Source organism: Falco cherrug, chromosome 15 (assembly GCF_023634085.1).
Source record: "Falco cherrug isolate bFalChe1 chromosome 15, bFalChe1.pri, whole genome shotgun sequence".
NCBI classification, from domain to species: Eukaryota; Metazoa; Chordata; class Aves; order Falconiformes; family Falconidae; genus Falco; species Falco cherrug.
This window is the reverse complement of record NC_073711.1, coordinates 23,576,484-23,598,648: the sequence shown is the minus strand read 5'-3', so window position 1 is coordinate 23,598,648 and position 22,165 is coordinate 23,576,484. Positions and strand designations below refer to the sequence as shown.

General features: G+C 56.0%; 1 protein-coding gene across 6 annotated transcripts in view; it reads left to right on the top strand.

Moving 5' to 3' along the window:
* Window positions 1-22,165, top strand: part of STARD8 (StAR related lipid transfer domain containing 8) — a 57,070-nt gene that overhangs the window by 29,344 nt on the left and 5,561 nt on the right. For 3 of the 6 annotated variants that reach the window (XM_027807836.2, XM_055727508.1, XM_027807837.2), the window contains 5 exons: window positions 12,557-12,628; window positions 15,199-15,280; window positions 17,990-18,053; window positions 19,004-20,376; window positions 21,524-21,697. In XM_027807836.2, the coding sequence (XP_027663637.2) occupies window positions 12,557-12,628; window positions 15,199-15,280; window positions 17,990-18,053; window positions 19,004-20,376; window positions 21,524-21,697 (1,765 nt within the window). Of the gene's footprint in view, window positions 1-1,427; window positions 1,918-2,869; window positions 3,051-12,556; window positions 12,629-15,198; window positions 15,281-17,989; window positions 18,054-19,003; window positions 20,377-21,523; window positions 21,698-22,165 lie in introns of those variants that run through there. The other 3 variants (XM_027807838.2, XM_027807840.2, XM_027807839.2) reach the window with 3 other exon arrangements.

Sequence of the window (22,165 nt, the reverse complement as noted above, 5' to 3'; positions counted from 1 at the left end):
CAGCCTTGGCCACCGCCATCCCGCAGCTCCAGCCTGCACCTGCGGCATCAGCTGGGTTTGGTGTCCACTGTCACATGCACACAGAAAGGTCTTCTGCACTGTGAAATGCGGTTTTTATTTGTTACTGGTTGGCTAAATCCACTGCTGGCTTTTAGCAATACTCTCTTTGCAAGAGGAGTGCTTGCTTTCAGTCCCAAGAGGATCAAGACCTCTCAGTTCAGGGATTTCATTAACCTGCTACGTCAGAATAGCTTTGTGGGATCCCTGAGCAGCTTTGGCGGAGTGCATATTGTGAGCTGGAGTGGGCAACAGCCAAGGCACCCTCCGTTCAAGCACGCTGAAGGGCAGCAGCGCTGCTGTCTCTGAGGCACGGTACTTCCCTACATCGCTGGGATGTGAGATCACATTTGGAAGCGGCTTTTGACTCCTCCTGCGTTGGTGGATATTTTACACATGGACGCTGGTAACTTGGATGGCCACTGAGACGCCTCCCCATCTGCCGGGTGATCGCTGTTGTCAGCTGGATGCCCTTGCTGTCATGTGTGCGGGTGTTTTCATCCCGCTCCTTTCCAAGGTTTGCTGGCAGATGTGTTTACCAGCCTGCTCCTCTCAACTGTCCCCTCCTGCACTTTGGACCGAGGGTCTCCCCTGCCGGGTCCTGCTCAGCCAAGGGGATCTCACAGCTCATTCTGTAAACTGTTTACGCCAAAAGCCCCGGCTCGGGGGTGCGGTTGCAGTGTACTCTTGTTACAGAGGCTAATCCTGTGTCAGTCACAGCTTCTTGCTTGGACCCTGCTGTTTCCTCAGCTTCGGTCTGCCTGAAAACATGGGGTGAGTCCTGCCTGGATGGAGGGAAGGAGCCCTCCCAGGGCCAGGTGGAGCACCCGTGGGTTGAGCGCAGACCATGAATTTGTAGAAAACAAGGCAGCTCAGTCTAGGTATCTTGGATAGCAGGTGCTCCTGTTCATGTCCCTCAACCGTCTTCTTCCAGAGCTTTTAGTCCTCATTGGTATCTTGGGGGACTGGGGAATTTATGATGGATGCTTTTGGGTTCCCCAGCCTTCCCGTCACCTCTGCTTGGGAAAGGCTGCATCCACACGCGCTGGCCTGCCTGGCTGTGAGCGGCGGGTGGCTCCCGCTGTTGGCAAACAGCCGGCCAAGGGAAGCCCTCAGCTCGGCTTTACAGTCAGTGGTTTGGCTAGTGGCTGTCTGATGGGCTGAGAAAGGGGGCTTTGGTGGCGTCGCTCTGCTTGCTCCCAGCAGGGCAGTGCCGTGCACTCCCGGTGGGTCCTGCTTCCCGAGCCTGGTGCCAGCAAAGCGCAGCCCTGCGCCAAGTTTCACACTTGAGCATCTGGGTACATATTTTTTTCAATTATAATTGAAAGGTGCAACCCACCTGGCTGCAATGGGCACCCCGTGGCTGGCCGGCCGCAGCTAGGACAGGCTTCCCTGGTGTCCCTGCTCCAGGGGACGTCCCCGGCCACCGGACTGGCTGCTCTGGGGGAAGCAAGTGTGTCCGGCTGCTCGGGCAGCGCTGGCGGAGAGCTGGAAACAGTTAAGCAGCGTGTCTGCGTGCATGTGTGCTCCCCGCCTGCTCCCACCCCCGCTGCTGGAACAGCTCAGCCTTTGCACCGCCGGGGATGTCCTGTTTGCTTCTGCCGAGAAATTAGATGGCTGCCTGGGCAGACAGGGTCAATTTTATTAGCTCGGTACAGTCGTCCCGCATGGAAAAATCGGAGCTCTCCAGCTGACCGCCTGCGGGAAGGTCTTTGGCCAGGAGTGCTGTTGCCTGGGGTGAATGGTGCTGGGGTGGCTGAGGTGGGGGATCAAGGAGGCCAGTGGTCATGCTGGTATTTTTTTCTGCATTTAATCCACGGTTTCCAATGAACAAAGCCAGGATTAACAGCTCCTGCCATGGTGAGTCTCCTTGTGTCCCAGCTTTGTATTTGTATTTGGAGCTTTCAGCCAGCAAACACACTCTTGGGGGAGATGGGAAAGTCTGTGAAGTGACCTTTTATTCTTGTCAGAGATTTCTTGAAAACAGTGTTTCCTTTGCAGCAAGTCAGTTTGCTTTGGCTTTTATGCAGCAGGGTGAGGGAAGGGTTAGGAGGTATGATTTGTTTTGTTGTTAAGCTTTTCTTTTGTGATTTCTTTTCTTGAAAAACAGACCAGATTTTCCTTTACCATATTTCTTTTTTCCTTTTCTTTTCTTTTCTTTTCTTTTTCCTTTTCCTTTTCCTTTTTTTAAATTTTCTTTTTCCTTTTTCCTTTTTTCTTTTCTTTTCTTTTTCCTTTTTTTTTGGGGGGGGGGGGTATTTTTTCTTCTTTTTTTCTTTTTTCCCTTGAAATGGTCTGTAGCTTCTGTCCTGATGGGAGTGTGCATCCTGGGAGAGGGGCTGCAGTTAGGTGTGGTGTGAGCCCTGAGCCCTGATGAAACAAGGCACTAGTGCCGAGGGTGTGGCTGTGCATGGTAGGAAGGAGAGGAGAAATGTATGTGACAGACTTCAGGCTGGTGTCAGTTGTGCTGTGTGTGGCTTTTCTTTCAGCCCCTCTGTGCTCCCTTCTTAAGATGCAGTGGGTGTGATAGATCTGCAGCCTTTTTAATATCTGGGCTTATTTCTCACAGAGTCAGCCAGGCTGGTGAAAGCGCGGTGGCCACACGGCATGCCAGCTCCTCTTAATCTTCGGTTCTTTCCTGAGCCCAAGCCAAAATACCTCCCCAGGAGCCTGACCCCCGTGCCAGGCATGTGCGCGGTGCCAGCCGTGCCGTGTGCCATCACCACCGGCCCGCGCTGGTTTGCTTCAAAGCGGCTGTAGCAAGAGACAAGGAGGGCGCGGGGAGCCGGGCGAGGGCTGCCCGCGGGGGCACGCCGCGGCGTGGGGAGGGCAGTGCCGCCGCGGCAGCTGCGCTGTGAGCAATGCCCAGCGGTGGTGGTGCCATCCCCAGCCCCGTCCCCAGCCCGAGCCCCTCAGCCGGCAGGGACCCCGTAGCGGGACCAGCCTCCTGCCCCTGCGCACACAGCTGCCTTTGCAGGAGAGAGCACAGAATGGTCAGTGAAAGTTACTCGGCTGCTTGAAACTTACATTTTGGGCTTTGTTGTTGTGGTGGTGGTTTTCTGTTTGTTTTTCCTGGTTTTTTATTTGGTTTTCCTGGTTTTTTATTTGTTTTTCCTGTTTGTTTGTTTGGTTGGTTGGTTGTTGTTGTTTTGTTTTTTTTTAATCTGTTTTATGCCTCGATTTCTAGTTACTCTGGAAGGGCTGCAGGGAGATGTGCCTGTCTGGTGGAGGCTGCCCTGCAGACCCTGGGGGCCGTTCTGCCAGTGAACCTCCAGCATGCCGTTTGTGGGCTGAGGGGTGAGATCGGGGCCATCTGCATCTGTGGGACCCTGTGGTATTAAAAACCTGAGTTGTCCAGAGATCTTTCTGACAGGAGGTAGGATTTTCACAAGTTAGCATGTGCAGGCATCAGAGTGCCTTTGCTTGCGGGGCTCCCCATGGAGCTGCAGCAAATGCAGGGACCAGGTGACGGAGCCTGACTGAAGCAAACACCAGTGGGCTGCTGGCGGAGGGCGTGTGGCTGGCGGGCAGGAGGGGGCATGACTGTGGAGTCAACATGAGTCTGCAATAGGGGACTGGTGAGGAGGATTATTGCACAGAGCTGGGGAAGTACTTGATTCTGGCTTAGTTTTGTATTGCAGCCTTTAAAAAGGGAAGAAAAGAGCCCTAAAGCAACTCTTTGTGCCTCTGTTGAGCATTTAGTGCCCGTTTCTTCCTGCAAGGACGGGTTTCTGTGCCAGGGCTGTGGCAGTGCCTGGCCATTGGCTTAGGCAGCCAGCGGATCAGGTGTGACAGCTCTGGCTCTGGACTCAATGTGCCCAGGGGCTCACAGCACTCCCACCCAAGGCCACAGGAGCCTGTGCATTCTTCAGCTGGGAACCGGATGGGTTTATAATTCCGTATGACACAGAAAAAGCTGCAGAAAGACCACAAGGGAATGCTGCTTTGTGGGGTTCCTCTGGTAACACACCCTAGTGTCTATTCTAAATAAATGCACAGAAGTAGGAGGAAATTCTCTCATGTATTAGACAAGTAAATATTTTTTTTTTAATGCCTGGATTTAAAAGTGGGAGCTGAGGATAGTTCCTAAGCGTGTAGTGCAACTGCCACGGGTTGCATTGACTGGAGATGCGAGCCTACAGCACGTGCTGCACTGTGGAGCTGAGAGCTCTGCAAAGGTGAGAGCTGCTGCTGATTCTCTTCAGCAAAACTATTGTAATTTTTCTTTGCCTTGACCTTCCTGGGCCTTTGGGGATGGCTTGTGTAGGGTCTTGCACTGCATGCAGTGTAAATGCTGTGGTGGAAGCAGCACTGGGATGCAGCTCTGTGGAGCTGAACCTTAGAGCATGCTGGAGGTGGGGGTAGGCTATGGGTGCATCGTTTTCTTGGTGCTGGGTCTAATGCTCTTCCAAGCAGCAGAAAGATGGACACTTTATGTTTGTGTAAAAAAACGCATGATGTGATCCTTCCTCATCAGGGAGGTGCGGTTTTGGGCAGTACCTACGGCAGCTGGTGGGTGCTGGCTGTGCCCTGGTGCTACCGAAGCGGTCAGGTGGGGAGCTCTGGCACCGCTGGCTGCCCTCGGAGGGACAGTATCTGCTAAGTCCAAACAAAGTGTGTGTGAGATCCATGGGACTATCAACAGGAAAACAACAGTGCAAGTTTAGAAGGGGTGGGATACAGGATAGGCAAGACAGATTAATTTTCTTCAGCATCTGAGTAGCAGTTTTCATCTTGCTTCTCTCCTGGATTTCCAGTAGCAGAGATGAGAGCAGCCAGCCAGCATGGCCACCTGAACAGCAGAAATGCATATACATATGCCAACATATAAACATTCAGTGCTTTCCACGTACACAGCAATTGCCTTTGGATGGGGCGGGCTACCCTTTACTGGTGAGTGCTTGCTCGCTGGCTGCAGGCGCAGGGCTGTTGCAACACAAACGTGTGGAAGGGGGAGGCAGGCGAACCTGCAAAGCTCTCTTTTCATTCCACAGCTGGGTGCCATCTTTTTCTTTCAGCTTTTTGGGGTTGTACTGGGGTGTCTTGGTGCTCTTCACTTGGTAAAGTGTAGTGATGGGCAGACAGATCCCGCTGCTGCAGTGCAGTCACTCTTACCAGCATCACTGTTCCTGTTGGGTGCTTCAGCCTCGCAAGGACTTTCCAACTTCTTTCCAACTCATTTCCACTGGGAAGCTTCTCCCTGTCCCATGTGCACAGGCGCATGTTTGTAGAGATACAGGCAGCTCAGCAGAGTAAATAGCAGCCTGAAACCGAGGAAAGGAATAATGTAACCGATGCCAAAGAGAAGACAGTAACTTCACCCCAAGTCTAGACTGGGGCAGAGGAGAGCCATCAGCTGTGCTGGCGCTGGTGGACCTTCTTGGGGTGGTGCATAGGGTGGACTGGAGCCAGAGGCCCTCTCTCCCCTGAGCTTGCTTTGCCATTGTCTTCTTCAGATATGGAAACCAAGGTTCCTGCTGGGCTCCCTTGTCCCGCATGAAGGTGGCTTGCTGCTGCACTCGAGGGGATGGGTTCCTGCCCCATTTGTTGTTCCTCTGGGGTCAGAGCAGCTGCAAAAATGCAGGTGGGGGAGACAAGGAGGATGGATCAGGGTCTTCACCTTCCTGGCCCTTTGTTTCTGTTCCTATTGATGCCCTTTCCATCCCCTTCTTCCCACCAGACATCTGCTCTGCAGCTGCAGCACTCAAATGCAGGATGTTTAACCCCTGAACTCCCAGGGACAGTCTAAAGCCAAGGGCCAGCAGGAGGGGTCCTGAGGTGGCCAAAGGTGCTGCAAAACTCTTAGGAGTGGAGATGCCTGTAGGGAGCAGGCACCTATAACATCCTGTGGGACACCCCCACCTGCCCTTGTCCAGTCTGCTGTGCTGCCTGTGACCTGAAACCGCGGAAAGGAGCAGCCACCAGCTCCAGGGCACTGGCCGCAGCCTCCTTCCTCCAGCTTGCTTAGCCAGAGGCAGGAGCAGCGCTGCCTTGCAAAGGCAAACTGTCACGCTGGTGGCAGGGACACCCTGGCCCAGTCTGTCTCTGCCACCCCACCTCATCCTGCAGCCACGTCCAGCGGACAGTGTGGCCAGCAGCCCAACTGGTTTCTCCTCTCCAGCAGCTCGTGCAGCCTATGCCTCTTGGGTATGGGTCAGGTGTTCGTTCAGCCCTGCCTTGTTGAGTCTACAGTAACACCCCACGAGAGGAGGAGACCCTTCGCTGCTGCAGAAGTTGGCTTCTCTGGAGGTGACTGTTAGGCTTTGTGGTCCCAGGGGAGTGAGTACCGAAAGGAGAGGAGTTTTCTCCCTTTTCTAAATAAAGAAGGTAACAAATGTGTTTGCATGTTGCAAAGGTCTGACGAAGCCTCATTCGTTTGGGACTGATGTGGCTACTTCAGTGCTATCTTGCAATCTTTATTAATAGGCAAAAAAGCTGCAAACATGAGTTTAAATTGCTCAAGGTGATGTTTATGGAAGTGGCAGTGTTCCCTGTGCAGATGGGGTGCAGCTCCTGTCTTGGGTGCCAGCCTGCAAGGGGAGAAGCTGCTTTCTTGCTGGGTATGGTGCAGAGCTGAGCTCCCTTGGGCTTCCTCACGGCTGTGGTGTGCACCACAGAGCACAAGGTTCTACTCACTTTGGGTGCAAAGGGCTGTGTTTTTAACTTTCTTTAGAACGGCACAAGACTACTGTTAGGCTAGTTGCAGGAAAGGAAACCAAACCTGTCACATCTAGTTGATAAGTGTAGTTACATGCAACCCTGGAGCTGAGCCAAGATATGAGCAGGGCAGAGATAAGGTGGGGGGAGCGCTCCCGGGGGTGACTGCTGCCCTGCTGCCTGGAGCAGCCCTGCACAGCACCACCTCTGCCCTGCGCTGGGGGCACCCACTGGAGCAGAGCCTGTTTTATTACCTGGAATCTTTGCTTTGACAATAGAACAGCAATTTGTCTGGCATCCCAGGGCCCTTCCTTCCTCTCTGCTGTCCTCCGGAGGGGTTGCTGGCCAGCTGGGGTTTCCAGCCTTGCTGCCCTCCAGGGCAGGGTAGGGGGGCTGTGAGCATTGCCGAAGCCAGGTACTGCCTGGGGGCGATGGGGAAGGAAAGGGGGGCACCCGGGCAGTGGCTGGAGGGCAGCTGGGAGCAGAGAAGCTTGGAGTGAGCTTTGAGTGTGGTGCACGAGGTGATGCAGAAACCCAATGGCCCTCCTCATGGGTGACCAGAGGGCTTCTTGCCCAGGTTGTCCCAGCCGGTTCTTGGGGACTGACACCTACGCAGACACTGGCCAGGTATTTCTGTGCTACTTCTAGAATCATTTTTACCTCTGGATTTCCCTCGTGTTCGTGTGCACCACACAGCAGCTGTCTGGGACGTGGACGTGACAGCAGCCGGCTCTGGTATGCGCCGGGCAGTCGGTGCCCCCGCGGTGCTGTCACCCCTGGTGTGGTGTCATCGCCAGGGGAGCGATGCCCCTGGGAGCAGACAGGGCATTTCAGGGCTGGAGGTGGTGGGGGCATTTAAACAATTCCTTGTTGGCAATGTAGCAAGGAGCAGTTCCCAAAACTTGTGAGACCTATTTACTGCATGAAGGTTAATTATGGAAACCCACTGCATCTGGGAGAATGTCCAGCTGCGTTTCTCATTCCTATCTGTGTGCCCTGTCCGTGCTGGTAGCTTTGAAATCTCTGCGGTTTGCTGGATGGTGCTGGGAGCTGGCTGGGCTGGAAGCACATAACTGGGATTTATCGGTGCTGTGTGCCAAACTGCGTGTGGATGTGGGATGCCTGTGGCTGTATAAATTCAGCGTGCCTCTCCTGCTCTGAAAGGCCAGGTTGGTGTGGACAGAGGTAATTCCTCTTTCACTGGCAATGCCCCTGTACCTTCAGCAGCAGTGGGATAGGTGTTCCCCGTGGGAAACTGCTGTTTCATCTCCTTGCTTTTTCAAGCAGTGAAGGCACAAACCCCTGGTTTGGGAGATGTCAGGATTTTCTGTCATTTCTGTAACAAGTGGGGAACTACTTCTGTTTACAGGCTGGGGGGGGAAGCTGAACTCCACTTTTGCATAGTCACTGTTGTAGGCAACAGTTTATTTTAAGACAGAATGGAAAGAAAACACACCAAAACGAAAAGAAGAAGCAGCGTTCCCCTCGCTAGTGCTGGAGTGTGACAGCCTTAGGCTTGGAGCTCCAGCCCTCAGCTGCCAGGCAGCTGGTTTCACGGCTTTCCATTAGGTAATGTATGGGCAATTTTGTGATGTGGTTTTCTTTTCACACACTAATTGGCTGTGTGGGACTTTTTATAGGGAATTTGGAAACTTGCTGTGAGAAGCTAGAATCCTGGGGTGTGACTTCTCATTTTTTATTTTTGGTTTTTAAAGCAAAAGTGCAGAGCTGGGGTTCTGGGAAGTGGCTTTCCTGCCTGTAATTACGTTGGCCTCCGGTGTTCTAGCTCGCTCATTTTAGAGCTCTTACTGCATCTCCCAGGCTTTTGCCCATCCATGCCGGTTCCAGGTCAGGGGTGGGGTGGCTGTACCCCAAAATGCCACGGTGCAGTGACTGTGCAGGAAGGTGCCTGGGGGAATATTGTCCTTTTTTTCCACCTTCATGTTGGTTTTCATCCTTTTCTTCCACTTTCACTAACAAAATGAAACTCTTCTCTTCCTTCGCTTTTGCTTTCAACCCCATGCCCCTGCATGCTGGGAGGTGCTGGGGGGGTGTCTGTTCCAGGTTTCCCACTCTGTTGGGGACACACCTGCCTGCAGCGCCTCCATCCCTGAGTCCCTTTGCAGCAGCCAACCTGGTGGAGTTGCTCCCACTGGACTCACTCAGGGCATATGTGATGGACCACACTGGCACTTGGGCCACAGCATGTGCTCCTTGTTGGGTACAGGAGATGGGGAGACTGGCTGTGGATGCCTTTTCTTTGGGAAACACCATCCAGCCTCAAGAGCTGCTGGAGAAGGGCAGAGGCTTTGCCTGGGGGGGGACGGGGACTCTCTGGTGACTTGTAAGGGCTGTGCACATTGGGAGCTGTTTCCAGCGAGCATGTTAGTGCTGGTTTCCCCTCCGTGGGGATGTCCAGCACTTGCCAAGGGCTTATCTCACATGGTGAGCTTCCTCAGAAGTGGGAGACGTAATGAGACCACTCATCCGCCTTCCCTGTCTGCATTTGTGAAAACGGTTAGCAGCTTTCTATGTGTGTGTCTGCACTTCCCCTGTCAGATATGGGTGAGGATGTGGCTGGCAGGTTGGTGGTGGTACTGGCAGTGGGTGTAATGCAGACGTGCAGAGGAGAGACAGATTGCACAAGTCTTCTTAGGAAAGCCCGCTGAAAATACCAGGAACCCACCAGCCCTCTTCCCCTGCACAGAGCCCTGTGAGTGCCCAGGTGAAAGCGCTGACATCTTTGTGCACCTTGTCTTCATCTGCTGCTCGGTCCCTGGTGAGGAGCCGGGGGAGCTGTGCAGCCCGGTGCCTGGTGGGCACGGGTCACTTGTGCTGTTGCACACTGGCTCTGCGGCAGCGGGTGCCCGTGCACGGGGTGTTCTTGGGGTCCTCTGAAGTTGCGTTCAGTGTGTGGTGGGAAGGTGGCTTCATGGGATTTATCCTCTTGCTTTTTAGGGAGGTGTGGGCTCTGTGAGTGTTTGTGTGCCTGCCTGTTTGGTGTCTGCGTGCCTGCTCATCCTGCAATACAGCTTGGATGGGATCATTTCTGCCACATTTAAACTACAGATCTCAAAGATACTATGTTGCTACAAGCTGCGGAAAAGCATTTGCTGACCAAAGAAGGCAAGAGACCCTCTCGCCTGCACTGCTGAGGGGTGGGTGTAGTGTGCAATGAGCCTTTACTAGACATCAGAGAGCCCGCATGCCTGGAGATGCCGCCTCCATTGCTGCTGCTTGTGGCTTCTCTGCCAGCACGGTTCTGCCCAGCTTGAGGCAGCGGCGGGTCTTGAGGCAGCAGCCCCTGGTGCTCGGGCTGCCTTTCCAGCAGAGGCTGCAGACAGGTGCAGGTGCTGCCAGCTGTCTGGTGCAACGTTTGGGTCTTTGGGTCCCCCATCACCCCTTCAGGTTGTGGGGAGGTCTGGGGACATGGCTTGCAATGGGTGACCCCATGCATGGTGTCTAGCCGTGGCTCCGGTGCTGCTGCCATGGCCTTGCCCGTTTGCCACCCACCTGTGCCATCGGAGGGTTTGCCTGCCCGTCCTTCCTGCGCTTCCCTGGGAAAGCACATCTGTGGGAAGGGTGGGTGGGTGGAGGAAGCTGGCTGGTGGCTCCATCTGGGACCCAGACACTTGGAAACCTTTTCTGTGCCAGCGCTTCAACACAGGGAGGGCTCCTGCCTGGGGTGGGCAGAACCCCCCGGCCCTTGGTGGGCTTGCTCCCCACTGCATGGAGCTCCAGGGCGGATGCAGGACTTGCTGCAGCAGGCAAAGCCTGGGACTCGGCTCCAAAACAGGGTGAGCAGAGGTATGCTCCTGCCTGCCCCCCCCCGCACCAGCCCTGTGCTGGGAGGAGGTGGCGGAGGGGAAGGAAACGTGCTCCGATTCCACTGGGACGATGGGTGGCCTTGCTCAGTCCTGCACGGGAGCATGCTGCTGCAGACTGCAGCCCTGGTCCCCAGCGGCTCCCCAGCCCGGCGGGGTGGCCACGGCCACCCTGGGTGTCACACGGCTCCTGCGAGTCCCCTGGCCGGCGGAGTGGTGCCCATCGGCACCCCGGACATGCTCTTCTACCAGTTCAGCCCCTCCGCCATCGGGGTAAGCTCGGTGTGCCGCTCTGCTTCTGGCTGCCCTGCCCTCTGCTGTGCACTCCTGGGGGCAGATGCCAGCCCCATCCCACATGGAGCAGTGGGCAGTGTGGGGTCGGCACGTCATGGGGCAGGAGCAGCTGGGAGGTTGGTGTTTCTCTTCTTGGCTGGGGGCAGCCTGAGCTGCAGCCTCTGGCTGTGACAGCCCCATGGCCAGCAACTTCGTTGTGAGTGAAAAGAGGAGCAGAGCAGAGCAGGAGCGGGGTCTGACAGTTTTGTTGACCAGGGGGCTGTGTGAAATGCCCGTCCTTGGGCACTGCCAGCCCCAGGGATGTGGGAGGGATCTGCTCTCTAGAGCCATCATGACCAAAGACTGCTCACACGGACCATCAGTCTTGGTTGGTGCCCTCCTGGCCAGACAGCCACAGCTACAGGGTGCCTTCCCCTGCGGAGTTGCTGGGGAGCACGGGAGGGCTGCGGTGCTCCACGGGGACCATGCTGGCCTGGTCAAGCTCCACAGCTGAGGTCTCCACTGGGATTACTGGGTTTGAGCCCTGTTGAGGGTAGGAGGGGTCAGTGCTGGGATTTCGGCTGGGCTCATGGCACAGCCAAGGACAGCTGCACGGTTTGGAACCCAGATGCAGATGCTTGTTCCAAAACTTCTTCCAAAAACTTCTGAAGTATTTGGGTTCAGGGATCTGGCTTGGTCCTGTCCTTAACTGAACTGCTTGTTTTGAGCTTTTTTTCTCTTCCCCTGCTGTAGCTATGTAATTAGAAATACAGGCAGAGCTCTCAGCTGAGGCTGTTTGGTGGATGGTGATGAAATTGGGGTGTTTCACTGCAGCCTGCTGGGTGGATCCAGCCTCAGTCCAGTCAGTGCTGGGAGGTGCCTCCGGGGAAGATGGGCGAGACCCTGAAACTGCCATCACATTTTCTACACTTGAGGTCAAATGTTTGTCACCCTCAGAGGTATAAATCACAACAGACTGGCATACTGCTGACACCAGGCAGCAGCTTGCTTTGGCTGCGTGAACCTAGGGCTGTTTTCCCCTAAATTTGAGAAATTTCCCCAAAAATAGTGCTGGCCATCAGATGGGCTCACCCAGACGACAGCTGAACCGTGTGTGACAGATGGGTTCTACACCGGCCAGGCGGGTGGTGTAGAAAACCAGGGTTTTGGTACCTGCCAGGGTGAATGCCAGCTTGAAAGAAGAGGTTTGGTGGTCCGGGATGGTGGGAAGGAGGAAGAAGGAAAGGTTTCTTTGGCAGGCTTTTCTGGAGAATATTTGCAAAAGTGACTGACTCTAAGCTTTGAGGAGCTCTGAACTAATTATTAAAAATAAAGATCTTCCTCTTGCCTGGTGATTGCCTGTCAGTCATACAGTACTTGCCTGGCAAAGTATTGTATGTGGTTTGGTGGGTTCAGAAACGAAACGTTTTCATCTGAAGGTTAAAATTGTGTCTTATGGTCGTATCATTCCTGTTACCTCCTCCTCCTCTTGTCATGTGCTAGCGGAGGGGCTAAAGCCAAGCAGTTTCTCAGCAGAAAGCAGAGAGCTGCCCCTGCGCACGGGCATCCCTGCCCACTGGCACAGCCCGGGCTCCCCAGACCCCCTGTCTGCAGCCCATCACCTCCTCTGCGTGGGGCAGATATAACAGGGGCTCGGGTGCCACGGGAGCGGGGGGAGCAGGCTGCTGCTCTGGGGATGATAGATAGAACAGGGATGCTCAGGCTGGTTCTTTGCTTTCTTTCAGAAACTGAAGCCAAGAAAGCTTGTGACTGGCTGCGAGCGGCGGGATTCCCTCAGTATGCCCAGCTTTACGAAGGTGAGCACTGGCTGCTCCTGCTGGCCCCAGTGCCTGCTCTGTACCTGGTCTCCTATCCTGTGTCTCAACCAAATACTGCGGGTGGCTGCAGGGAGAGCTCACAAAGCTCTGGGGATAGGGCAGAGAGGATTGTTTGCTAATTATATGATTACGTGTTAAAACTTTAAGCCCTTGAACTTGGCCATGGCCTGGAGAGCCAGCCATGCTGTTAACTTTTCTGCATTCCTGAACTTTTCCCCTTTAGGCAGGGCTGTGAGGAGTCCCCGGGGTGGCTGCTGAGGTCAAGGGCAGGCCGGCTTTGGAGAGACATCAGGTTTTCAGTAGCTCAGTGAGCGCTTGCAGTGGTGGGAGCACAGTGGCAGCCAGTGTAGGTAACATAGCGTGAGCATTTCCTCCCTCCCTGCTAACGCATCCTGCAGTCTCCCGGCCTGCCTCGTTGTTCTATTAGGTGGTAGGGTCTGTGCTTTTGGAGGAAGTGATGCTGGGGACGACCAGGTCCCCATGCCACACAGCTCCCAGGGTGCAGGTGTTGGACAGACCCCCCCCACCATAGACCCACTCCCACCTCCTCATCCACGCACCCCTGAGCTGTTTGTGGCTCTCGCCTCTGGCTCAGCTGTGTTTACTTCAAACTGGTGGTGGGATGGCCGGTCCCTGCCGGAGGGTGGTGGTGCCAAGGAGTGGTGGCTGCAGCCAGCCCCAGCTGGCTGGGACAATAGTGGGAAGCTGGGTCTCCAGCAGGCGCAGCGATGGCTATTGTTCAGCAAGGGCACTTCCACCGCCCCCCGCAACACGTGTGCAGGAGCCACACTCTTGCCCCTCAGGTAATGGCTTTACCGGCTGCCTGTTTGCTTCTGGTTTCTATTTTAGGGGGCAGGCTCTTAGTGTGGCCACGTGTAAGGACTGGCCAGATTCCTGCAGGGGAGACCTAGCCCCAGGTGTTGGCTCCTAACAGTGCTTACAGCCAGGGTGGTGAGGAGCGGGTGCTGGGTGCTGGAGTCTATGAATAAACCAACCCTTTTTCCAGCCTCTCTGAGCAAAACTTTCCACATCCTCAGAGTGTTTTGTTCTGTTTTTCTCCCCAGCTGGCAGGGCTTAGCATCCCCTTGGTAATTGCACTCGATAGCTTCATTAACAGCCAGGATTAGACACGTTCAGTTAATGGTCCAGGTCTTATGTACCTGATCCCAGCAGAGCTGTCTCAAAGTGCACAGAGATGAGGAGGGAACTGGATGGAGGCCCTTGGGCAGCCTGCCACCCTCACCTAACTTGCCTGGAAAGAGCGCTGCCCAAAGACCCTGGGCATGTACCATCTCTGGGTGCTCCTCCAGCCACTTCTGTGAGGCCAGCTAGCATATCTGCTTGTGGAGACCTGACCATTGGGGCATGTGGGGGGATTGAATGAGATGCTAGATCCACAGTACCACCATACCAGTATGGCTTTCTTGCCCTTGGGAGACCTCTTAGCAGCTCCTAGCTCTTCCCAGGGCATCTGAGAGGCTTTCTTGACCGTGGGGGATCAGTGGGAGAAGGGAGTCACTGATGAGCACTCAATGCATGTGTAATGTATTGTGTTATGGGACAGCAAGATGTTTCTTGGGCAGCATTAGGGAAATGGTCACTCTCCAAAAACCACCGTGAGGTGCCGAGGGGAGAAGCCAAGGGGGTCCCTGTCCCTTCTGCAGTGTGTGCTGCCGGCAGTCCAGGCTCCAGATGTGCTCACCTGGGAGCAGAGCTGTGCAGGGGTACCTGTGTGGGTGTGTGAAAGCGCTGCAAAGGGCTGGTGTTTATTTGTGAATCTGCTTATCTCTCCATGAGCTACAGCCAGCCCAGCACCCCAGCCCAGCAGGAGCCTTTCCTGTGGGCTTTAACTGTCCCGGGTGTGCATGTCCCCAGAGCAGTGACAGGGTGGTTTGTCCTGCAAGGGGGAAGCTGACTGAGGTGGAGGCAATGCAAGGGATAACTGTTGCATGACTGTGATCCTCTCTGAGTGTCTGGGCTGCTGCAAGCCCTTGTGCTCCCAGGCCGATGGGGCTGGTTTCCACCCTTCTCCTTTGCCTGACTCATCCCTCCCACCTCTGCACTTGGCTTGCGCTCACCATCATGGCACCCGGGCATCCCTGGCCTTTCCATGCCTGCCCCATCTGTGTCTTGCTGTTCGCTGGTTGCCTCCTGGAGCTGTGGGCACAAAGTGGTCCCTTGGGAGGACCCGCTGCCAGGAGCCCAGGTCAAATCCTGCCTGCAGAGAGCTGCTTCCCAGGCAGCTTGGTGGAACCATCCCTCTCTGTAGGTTCCCCTCCCACAGCCATGGCTGTCACAGGTGGCAGCTCATGGTGGCAAAGCAATGCCCCAGCCTTCCCAGCTTCTTCTGACTCATACTCATGGCCCAGAAGCCTCCCACACCTTTCCTCTTCGCTGCTCTCCCGCATCCTCGGCTCTCCATCATCAGCATCTCCTCCTCTTGCCCCTCGCAGTGTCTCCCTCCTCCTATGCTCCCTGCTGGCCTTTGTGCCTGGTGCAGCGGCTGGCTTGGAAACAGAAGCTGATCTTCCTCTCGCTTTCCTCCCCAGACTCGTTGTTCCCTCTTGACATCAGTGCTGTGAAGAAGGACCACGGCTTCCTGGACCAGGACTCCCTCAAATCCCTGTGCAGGTAACACTCCCGTGCACCCCTTCAGAGCCAGCGCGAGGATGTGCCCCAGGCGAGGGCGAGGGGCAGCCGCCCGAGGTCCCTGGGGCCAACAGGGCGGTGGGGTCTGTGGGGGGCCTGCCTGGCACCTTGGCTGCGGCTTGGAGCCCACCCGGGCGCTGGCGCTCCCTCTGCAGTGAGGAGTCTGGATGCATTAGTTTTCCGGATCAGAACAGCATGCGGGCTGCTGGGTGGTGCTGGGGAAACAGCAGCACTTATTGTTTTGAACAAAGAGAGCTCCTGGGGAATGGAAAGATCTCCCAGGAATAATTTTTCTCTTTTTGTGGCTTTCAGGTTGTGTTTTAATTTCAAGCTTGAGTAACTGTGGCTTATAGAACTCGATTAGAAATGGCTTGTTCAGAGCTGAACTGTCAAACTGAGCAGAGATGCAAAGAGAGACCCAGTTTTGCTGTCCCTGCTGCCCATGCGCTCCCCTTCCACCTCCAGCTGCCCTGGGCGGCACCTCATGGGCTGCAGTCCCAAGGGGAGGGAGCCCTGTGTGCCCAGGGCACGTTTTATCTTGCTTTGTGTTGCAAGGTTGCTTCGTAATGTCTCCGAGAGCAAAAGAGCTTGGAAACCACATCTCTGCATCAGAGCGAGCAGACTGGCTTGGTTGTTGGCATAAGGCAGACTGAGGTCAAAGCACCTGCAGATGGAATCGTGTCCACGGACGGAGTTTCACTCGGTCATCAGGCACGTGCTGCCTGTGAAGGACAGAAAACACACAGTGAGGGGTTTGCTGAGCTGTGGTGCAGTGCGAGGGGCTCCATGGAAGGCGTGTGCTGCTAATTAGTGCTTTGGGTGGGTCATTAGGGGCTTCGGGAGCGGTCTGTTTGTGCTGTGGTTTGCTTCGTGCAGGTGAAGTCTGTGCTGGGGGGTCCCTCCTCCTCCCTGGAACAACCCTGGCCGATTGCTCCAACAGAGGATTTCTGCGTTCACAAGTGCTCACTGGCTTTGTGTGACATTAGTCATCCTGGTGCCTGGCAACACAGCCCGGTCATACATTTTCCAGGAGGACACAGCTACTCCTTGCAGCAGCAGGGCTGAAAATAGCTCCGGGAGATGCCACAGGGTGTGTTGCTGCAGGGAGGCAGCGTGTGTTTCAGAGATGGGGGGAACTCTCCTGGTGCTGCCAGTGTGAGCAAGAGCTAACACCCAAAAGGAGGGACACCGCTCAACCCCAGCATCGGTCCATCTGGTTAGTTTGTCTGTCCAGATGGTCTGTCTGTCTGGACAGGCTGTGGGTGACTCAGCCCTGCCTTGGCTTTTGGGCCACATCATCACGCCCGTGCTCCCGCGCTGACTCCATGCCTTAACTCTTGCTGTCCCTCCCACAGACACCACTGCTGAACAGAACAGAGAAGGGATGGGAAAAGCGTCTGTTACTTACTTGTTTTCCCAACAGACAGGCTGCTGTGCCAGGCAGGAGGGCATCCCCTGCGCTGCTTCTCGGGTGCCCAGCGAGGTCCTGGGTTTTCCTCCTGGTGATGGCAGTGGGGTGGGAGATGCTGAGAGGTCTTTGACCAGCCCCCTGTCTGAGCATTCAGGTTCTTTTGTCATTCTTTGGCTGGTCACAGGAGCTTCTGAGATTGTTTTGCTCTAATAACCAAGAGCAGTTCATCCCAGCCCACTCAGGCGACTGGTGCAGCTGGGTGGGCCACACAGGACAGGGATGACCCTGACCCCCTGAGCTGTCTCTGGGGTCCCTGAGGTGTCCCATTGCAGCATTTTTCTAACAAAAAGGTCAAGAAGGACACTGAAAAGGCAGCTCTTCCAAGAAAATGAATCCCTTGGAGGTGTTCTCTCCCCGCCTAGCACACGTGTGCTCCCACCTCGCTCCCTTTGCCAGACTTCATGTGTTTAACCACGATGCAGGGTGCGTTACAAGACCCCACTCTCAGTCAGGGGTCTCAGTGGGACTGCAAAAGGGACACGAGTCAGATTTTTGGTAATATGTCGCTGAGGTTTGTTTTTTGGCTGTGGAGACATGGTACTTGCTGGGCTGCTTGTCCGCAGGCAGCAGGGTGAGGGTCACGGCTGCACCACAGCCGTCAGTGGGCCCGCTTACAAAGCAAACCCTCAGCAGATGGAGGGAGCTGGGATGCCTGGAAAACACCGCCTGAGAGGTGGCCAGCAGCTGCATGGACCCAGCAGTGCAGGGGTGCCATGAGCAGTGGGAGATGGGCATCCTTGGATGCTGTGGCTGTGGGAGAGCACTGGCGCTGGGGTTGTTGCAGGCATTTAAGCATGGCCAGGACATCCCAGTGCCTGTGCAGAGGGAGTGAAGCGCTGCTTTGATGGCTGCATTTGCAAAATCCCTGCTGGCACGCAACCAAGGGCTTGTGCCACTTGTGTGCTCGAGCGGTGTCACCCCTTGGCTGCAATGATGAAGGTTCACATGACTGGGTGCCTGGGCAGGTGGCGAAGGCGTGGGGTGTCCACAGAGGTCTGCAGGCAGGCGTGCAGCTTGTGGTGTGGCACTCCCCTGGGATTAGGCTTGGAGCTGTGCCGGGCTCCATGTGTCCCTCTGATCCCTGGAGCTGCAGCTGCTGGGTGACAGGTGACAGTGTACAGCAAGAGCTCTGAGACAGAAAAAGAAAACAAAGAACAAGCAAGCACTGCAGCCTGAGCAGGGGCCAGGACTAGGGTAAAACCTCTCTTGGTTCCTTGCAGGAGGCTGATGACCCTGAACACATGTGCCTCCATGAAGCTGGAAGTTCACTATCTGCATAAACGGGTAAGTTCAAGGGCAGGCGAGGGGCTGAGGGGTGCGGGGGAATGCGTGCTCACTGGTGGAGCAGCAGTCCTGTGTTCAGTAATAACACGGCGTGCTTCAGGACTGCCCCAGGTGTGCAGCCGTGCCTGGTGCTGTCATTCATTTATTTCACTGTCTCCCAGCACAGATGTGGCCCTGGCTGGATTAGCAGGCACCTGTGCTTGCCCTGTGCCCCCACACCTCTCCAAGGCTCTGGTGGTAGCAGTCAAACCACAGGAGCTGTTACACCCGTGCCAGGACAGCCAGGGTGGTCTGTGCAGGGCTGTGTGCCTGCAGCCTGCAGCATCACCCTCGGGATCTCTGCTGAGCTGGGCTGTGAGAACCCCCAGCAGCACATCTCCAGGAGGAAGCCTGACCCCGGAGAGATAGGTGAAACCAGCCCATGTCACAAACAACAATTAATATTGGCATATTAATAGCAAAACCTTTTGTATTTCCTTTAATGAATAATACATTTTAAATGCACGGCAGCTTGGTGTTTAGTATGTGGAAATCATTACTGGGTGTATCCCTGCTTGTTCTGACTGCCCTTCTTTTGGCTTGGGAAGGATTCAGCCCTGCATCCCTTGCTGTGCTGCCGTGTGTGGCCCCGGGGTTGTGGGGAGGCTCCGCAGGGATGTCCGGATTGCTTGTGGGCTCTCCAGAGGTGGCCTGGAAGCAGCACCTTCCCCTTTCCAGTGCAGTATGGCCCTCTGGCATGGCACGATAATGCCTGGTGGCTTCTGGAGCCCTCTGTTGCTGAAGGGAGCTGGTTTAAGGGGGTGTGCACGCTGCTCGCTTCCCTGCCTGGGGCTCTGCTGGTGGCTGTGCCCACCTCTGGGGTGCTTGTCCCAGGAGAGCAGGCTGGGGGGACATGCCAGCCCTCTGTGGCTCCAACCAACTGATTGTCCCCTGTTCTCAACCACCCACAGAATGAAGACTCCGAAGAGGAAGACCTGTATGCCATCAGCAACCGGTGGGCTTTTCAGAGGGACAGCAAGAGGTGGTCCCGGGTGGGGTCCATCGATGTTCTCTCCCAGAGCTCCGAGGTCCTGAGCTCCACCATGCGACAGGCATCCAGCCGTGAGAGTGTCCTCACGGACCTCAGCACCAACCCGGAGGCTGTGTCTTTGCACAGCAGCGGCAGCATAGGCAGCACGGGTGGCATGCTGGGCATTGGGGATGCACCACCCAAGCCCCTGTCCCCCATCCATGTCACTGCTGCTGCCATCATCGCCTCCAGCCACAGCTTGAGTGAACGCTCCTTGCTGGAGCAGCCCTCGAGCCACAGTGAGAGCTCCAAGGAGAAGCCAAAGAAGCGACGGTCTCGCAGCTTCCTGAAGAGAATTGAGTCCCTTCGAAGGAAGGACAAAGAGAAGGCCAGCCCAGACGAGAAGGTGGCCCCAAACAGCAGCATCGCAGCCACACCAGGGTGGGGCTCCCTGAAGAGTAACAGGGACCTTGCAGCCACCAAGGCCAGCTCCTCTAAAAGAGGGTTATCTGCTTCTTTCCATGGCAAAAAACACTTCTTCTCGGTGTCGTACAGGACTAACCGCTTGCTAGGCTTAGGTGGGAGCAAGGTGAGCTCTGACTCGAAACGCAGCGGAGTCTACCTGGAGGACTATGAAATGGCCATGACAGGCAGCGGTGACTGGGCTGCTGGAGGGTGCCAGCACCGGCAGGCACGCCGGGGGGACTGCTTGGTCTACATCCCCCAGGACCACAAGCCAGGCACCTTCCCCAAATCCCTCTCCATTGAGAGCTTGTGCCCCTTGGGTGGCAGCTCCCTGACCCACTGGAAATCAGGGAATGTGCCCATCGGGCTGGTGGGGGGCAGTGGGGGTGGCAGCAGCAGCAGTGTGGAGGGCTTGTCCTCCCCACGGGGCTTTGCCTGCCGCCGCCGGCGGGGCTCCTGCAGCTCCCTGGGCAGCCGGGTCAGCGTGTATGACAACGTGCCAGAGTTCGGCAGCAGCGAGGACTTCTGCAAGGACGGGGAGGTGACCTATGAGAACCTCGACGACATACTGCAGCACATGTGGGGGCTGCAGCAGAAGGTGGAGCTCTGGTATAAAGCCATCTCCCCTGATCTGGCTGGGGAGGAAGGGGGCGAGGAGGAGGAGGAGGAGGAGTCGGACTCAGGAGGGGAACCCTCCAACCTGCACTTTGAAGAGCGGTCCATGTCGGATGTTGGCACTTCTGCCAGTGACTTTGACAGCACGGGCAACTCCCTGAATGAGGCCGAAGAGATTGAGATGCGGGAGCGCCGGGACTCAGGGGTGGGAGCATCCCTCACCAGACCCTGCAGGTGAGCATGGACCGGGGCTGGGGCTGCACCCTCCTCCCCTCTGCCGTGCCTGGGAAGGGCTTGGTCCTGGAGCTGCCGAGGTGCTGCTGGCTAGGGGACCACTGCGAGCCCATCCCCCCCAATCCACGGGTGCTTCTGCTCAGGGGGAGCAGCACCGGAGCCGTTCCTCAGGGATGCTGGCCGGTGCCCTGCAAGCCCGGGCTTAATGATCACCCTTTCCCTCGTGGCAGAAGCCGGGTGGAGGGAGGGAGATGCTGCTGGGTGGGCACCCTGGTACGGTGCAGTGAGGCAGGGAAGCAGCTAGGGTTGCTGGTGCGCTCTGGCGGCTGCAAGCCACCGCTGCCAGCCCTGCTGCCTGCAGCTGCTGCCTGTTGTGTATAGGGTGCGACCTTTCTGCCTGCACCTGTAATTAAATGACTTTTCATGTACTAATAACAGATTTAAATGAAGGAGGCACTTGCTTCCAGTGTGCTAGTGCTCCCTTGTGTTTCCCCTGAGGAAACTCCAGCCGTTCCAAATTCTTTTCTAGTTCCTCCTAGGCTGATGCTGGAGGATAATGAGCCTTCAGGCAGGCATGGAGGGGCATTTTGTTAGCTAGGGATGTCCCTTGTGCCGTTCTAGGCTTGAGGATGCAGTAGAGCAGCACTGCAGGAGCCTTTCTGGAGCAGCATGGGCTCAGGGAGGTTTTTAGCAGGCTCCCAAGAGAGCACCACCTTTTTGGGGTGTCTTTTCTTCTTGAGAAAGAGGGTGTTGTAGATGTCCTCTTTGATGTAGCATCGTTCTGCATGGTGTCACCCTGAGCATCTGAGCTCTCCCCAAATCTCCTGGCAGCGCAGTGCAGCCCTTGGGTGCTGGTGCAGGTGCAGTGCGCCTGAAGTGCAAGGGGTGGTCTCAGGGGAATCTGAGGGACAGGACAGTCCTTTGAGGCAAGAGAAGGTGTCTCTCATGCTGCCCCTGGCACGCTCTGGCAGTGGGTCTGTGAGCGCCAGGAGGGAGGGAGCAGCACCCGTGGCACTGGCGCTGGGATCCCTGGGCTCAGCCCGGCTGCTGCGGTGCCCACACCTTCCCACAAAGCAGCAGGTGCCATGGGGCAGGGCAGGACCCTTCCCTGGGGCCACCAGATCTCACCGCCAGCCTTGCCCCATAGGAAGCTGCGTTGGCACAGTTTCCAGAACTCGCACCGGCCCAGCCTGAACTCTGCCTCCCTGGAGATCAACCGCCAGTCCTCTGCCCAGCTCAACCTGCTCCAGAAGTGCTCCCTGCTCCGTCTCACGGCCATCATGGAGAAGTATTCTGTGCCCCACAAGCAAGCCTGGACATGGTGAGCTGGTGGGGAGGGGGACTGGGATGATGCCCATGTGGTGGGCAAGGGCTGCAGCTTTGTGCTGTGCTGGGCGCTGCCTGCCAGCCCTTGTCCTGCAGCCTGGGGCAGCTTCAGTGTGTGAAGGTGCTGGAGAGGGGGGCAAAAAGCTGAAACAGGAGCTGGCTTTGCTTTGCATGGCTGTGGGCTTCATTGAAAGTGTGAGCTGGGGGCGGACACTTGGGCTCCCAGCATCATCTGCATCCAGGAGGGCTGCTGGCATTTGTGGAGCACTAAAAAGGCTGCAACAATGTAAGAAAGTGGGACAGTGGTTTCCTTTTGCAGCCAAGTATTAAAGCATTTTTGCTTAATAAAAGGTGCTGCAGTTCCTGCTCAAAAGCTGCCTTGCTTAGATTCAAAACATGGCAGAAGCACGTGTCCATGTGCGTTACCTGGGGTCCTGCTCCCCTCTGCGTCATGGTGCCACGG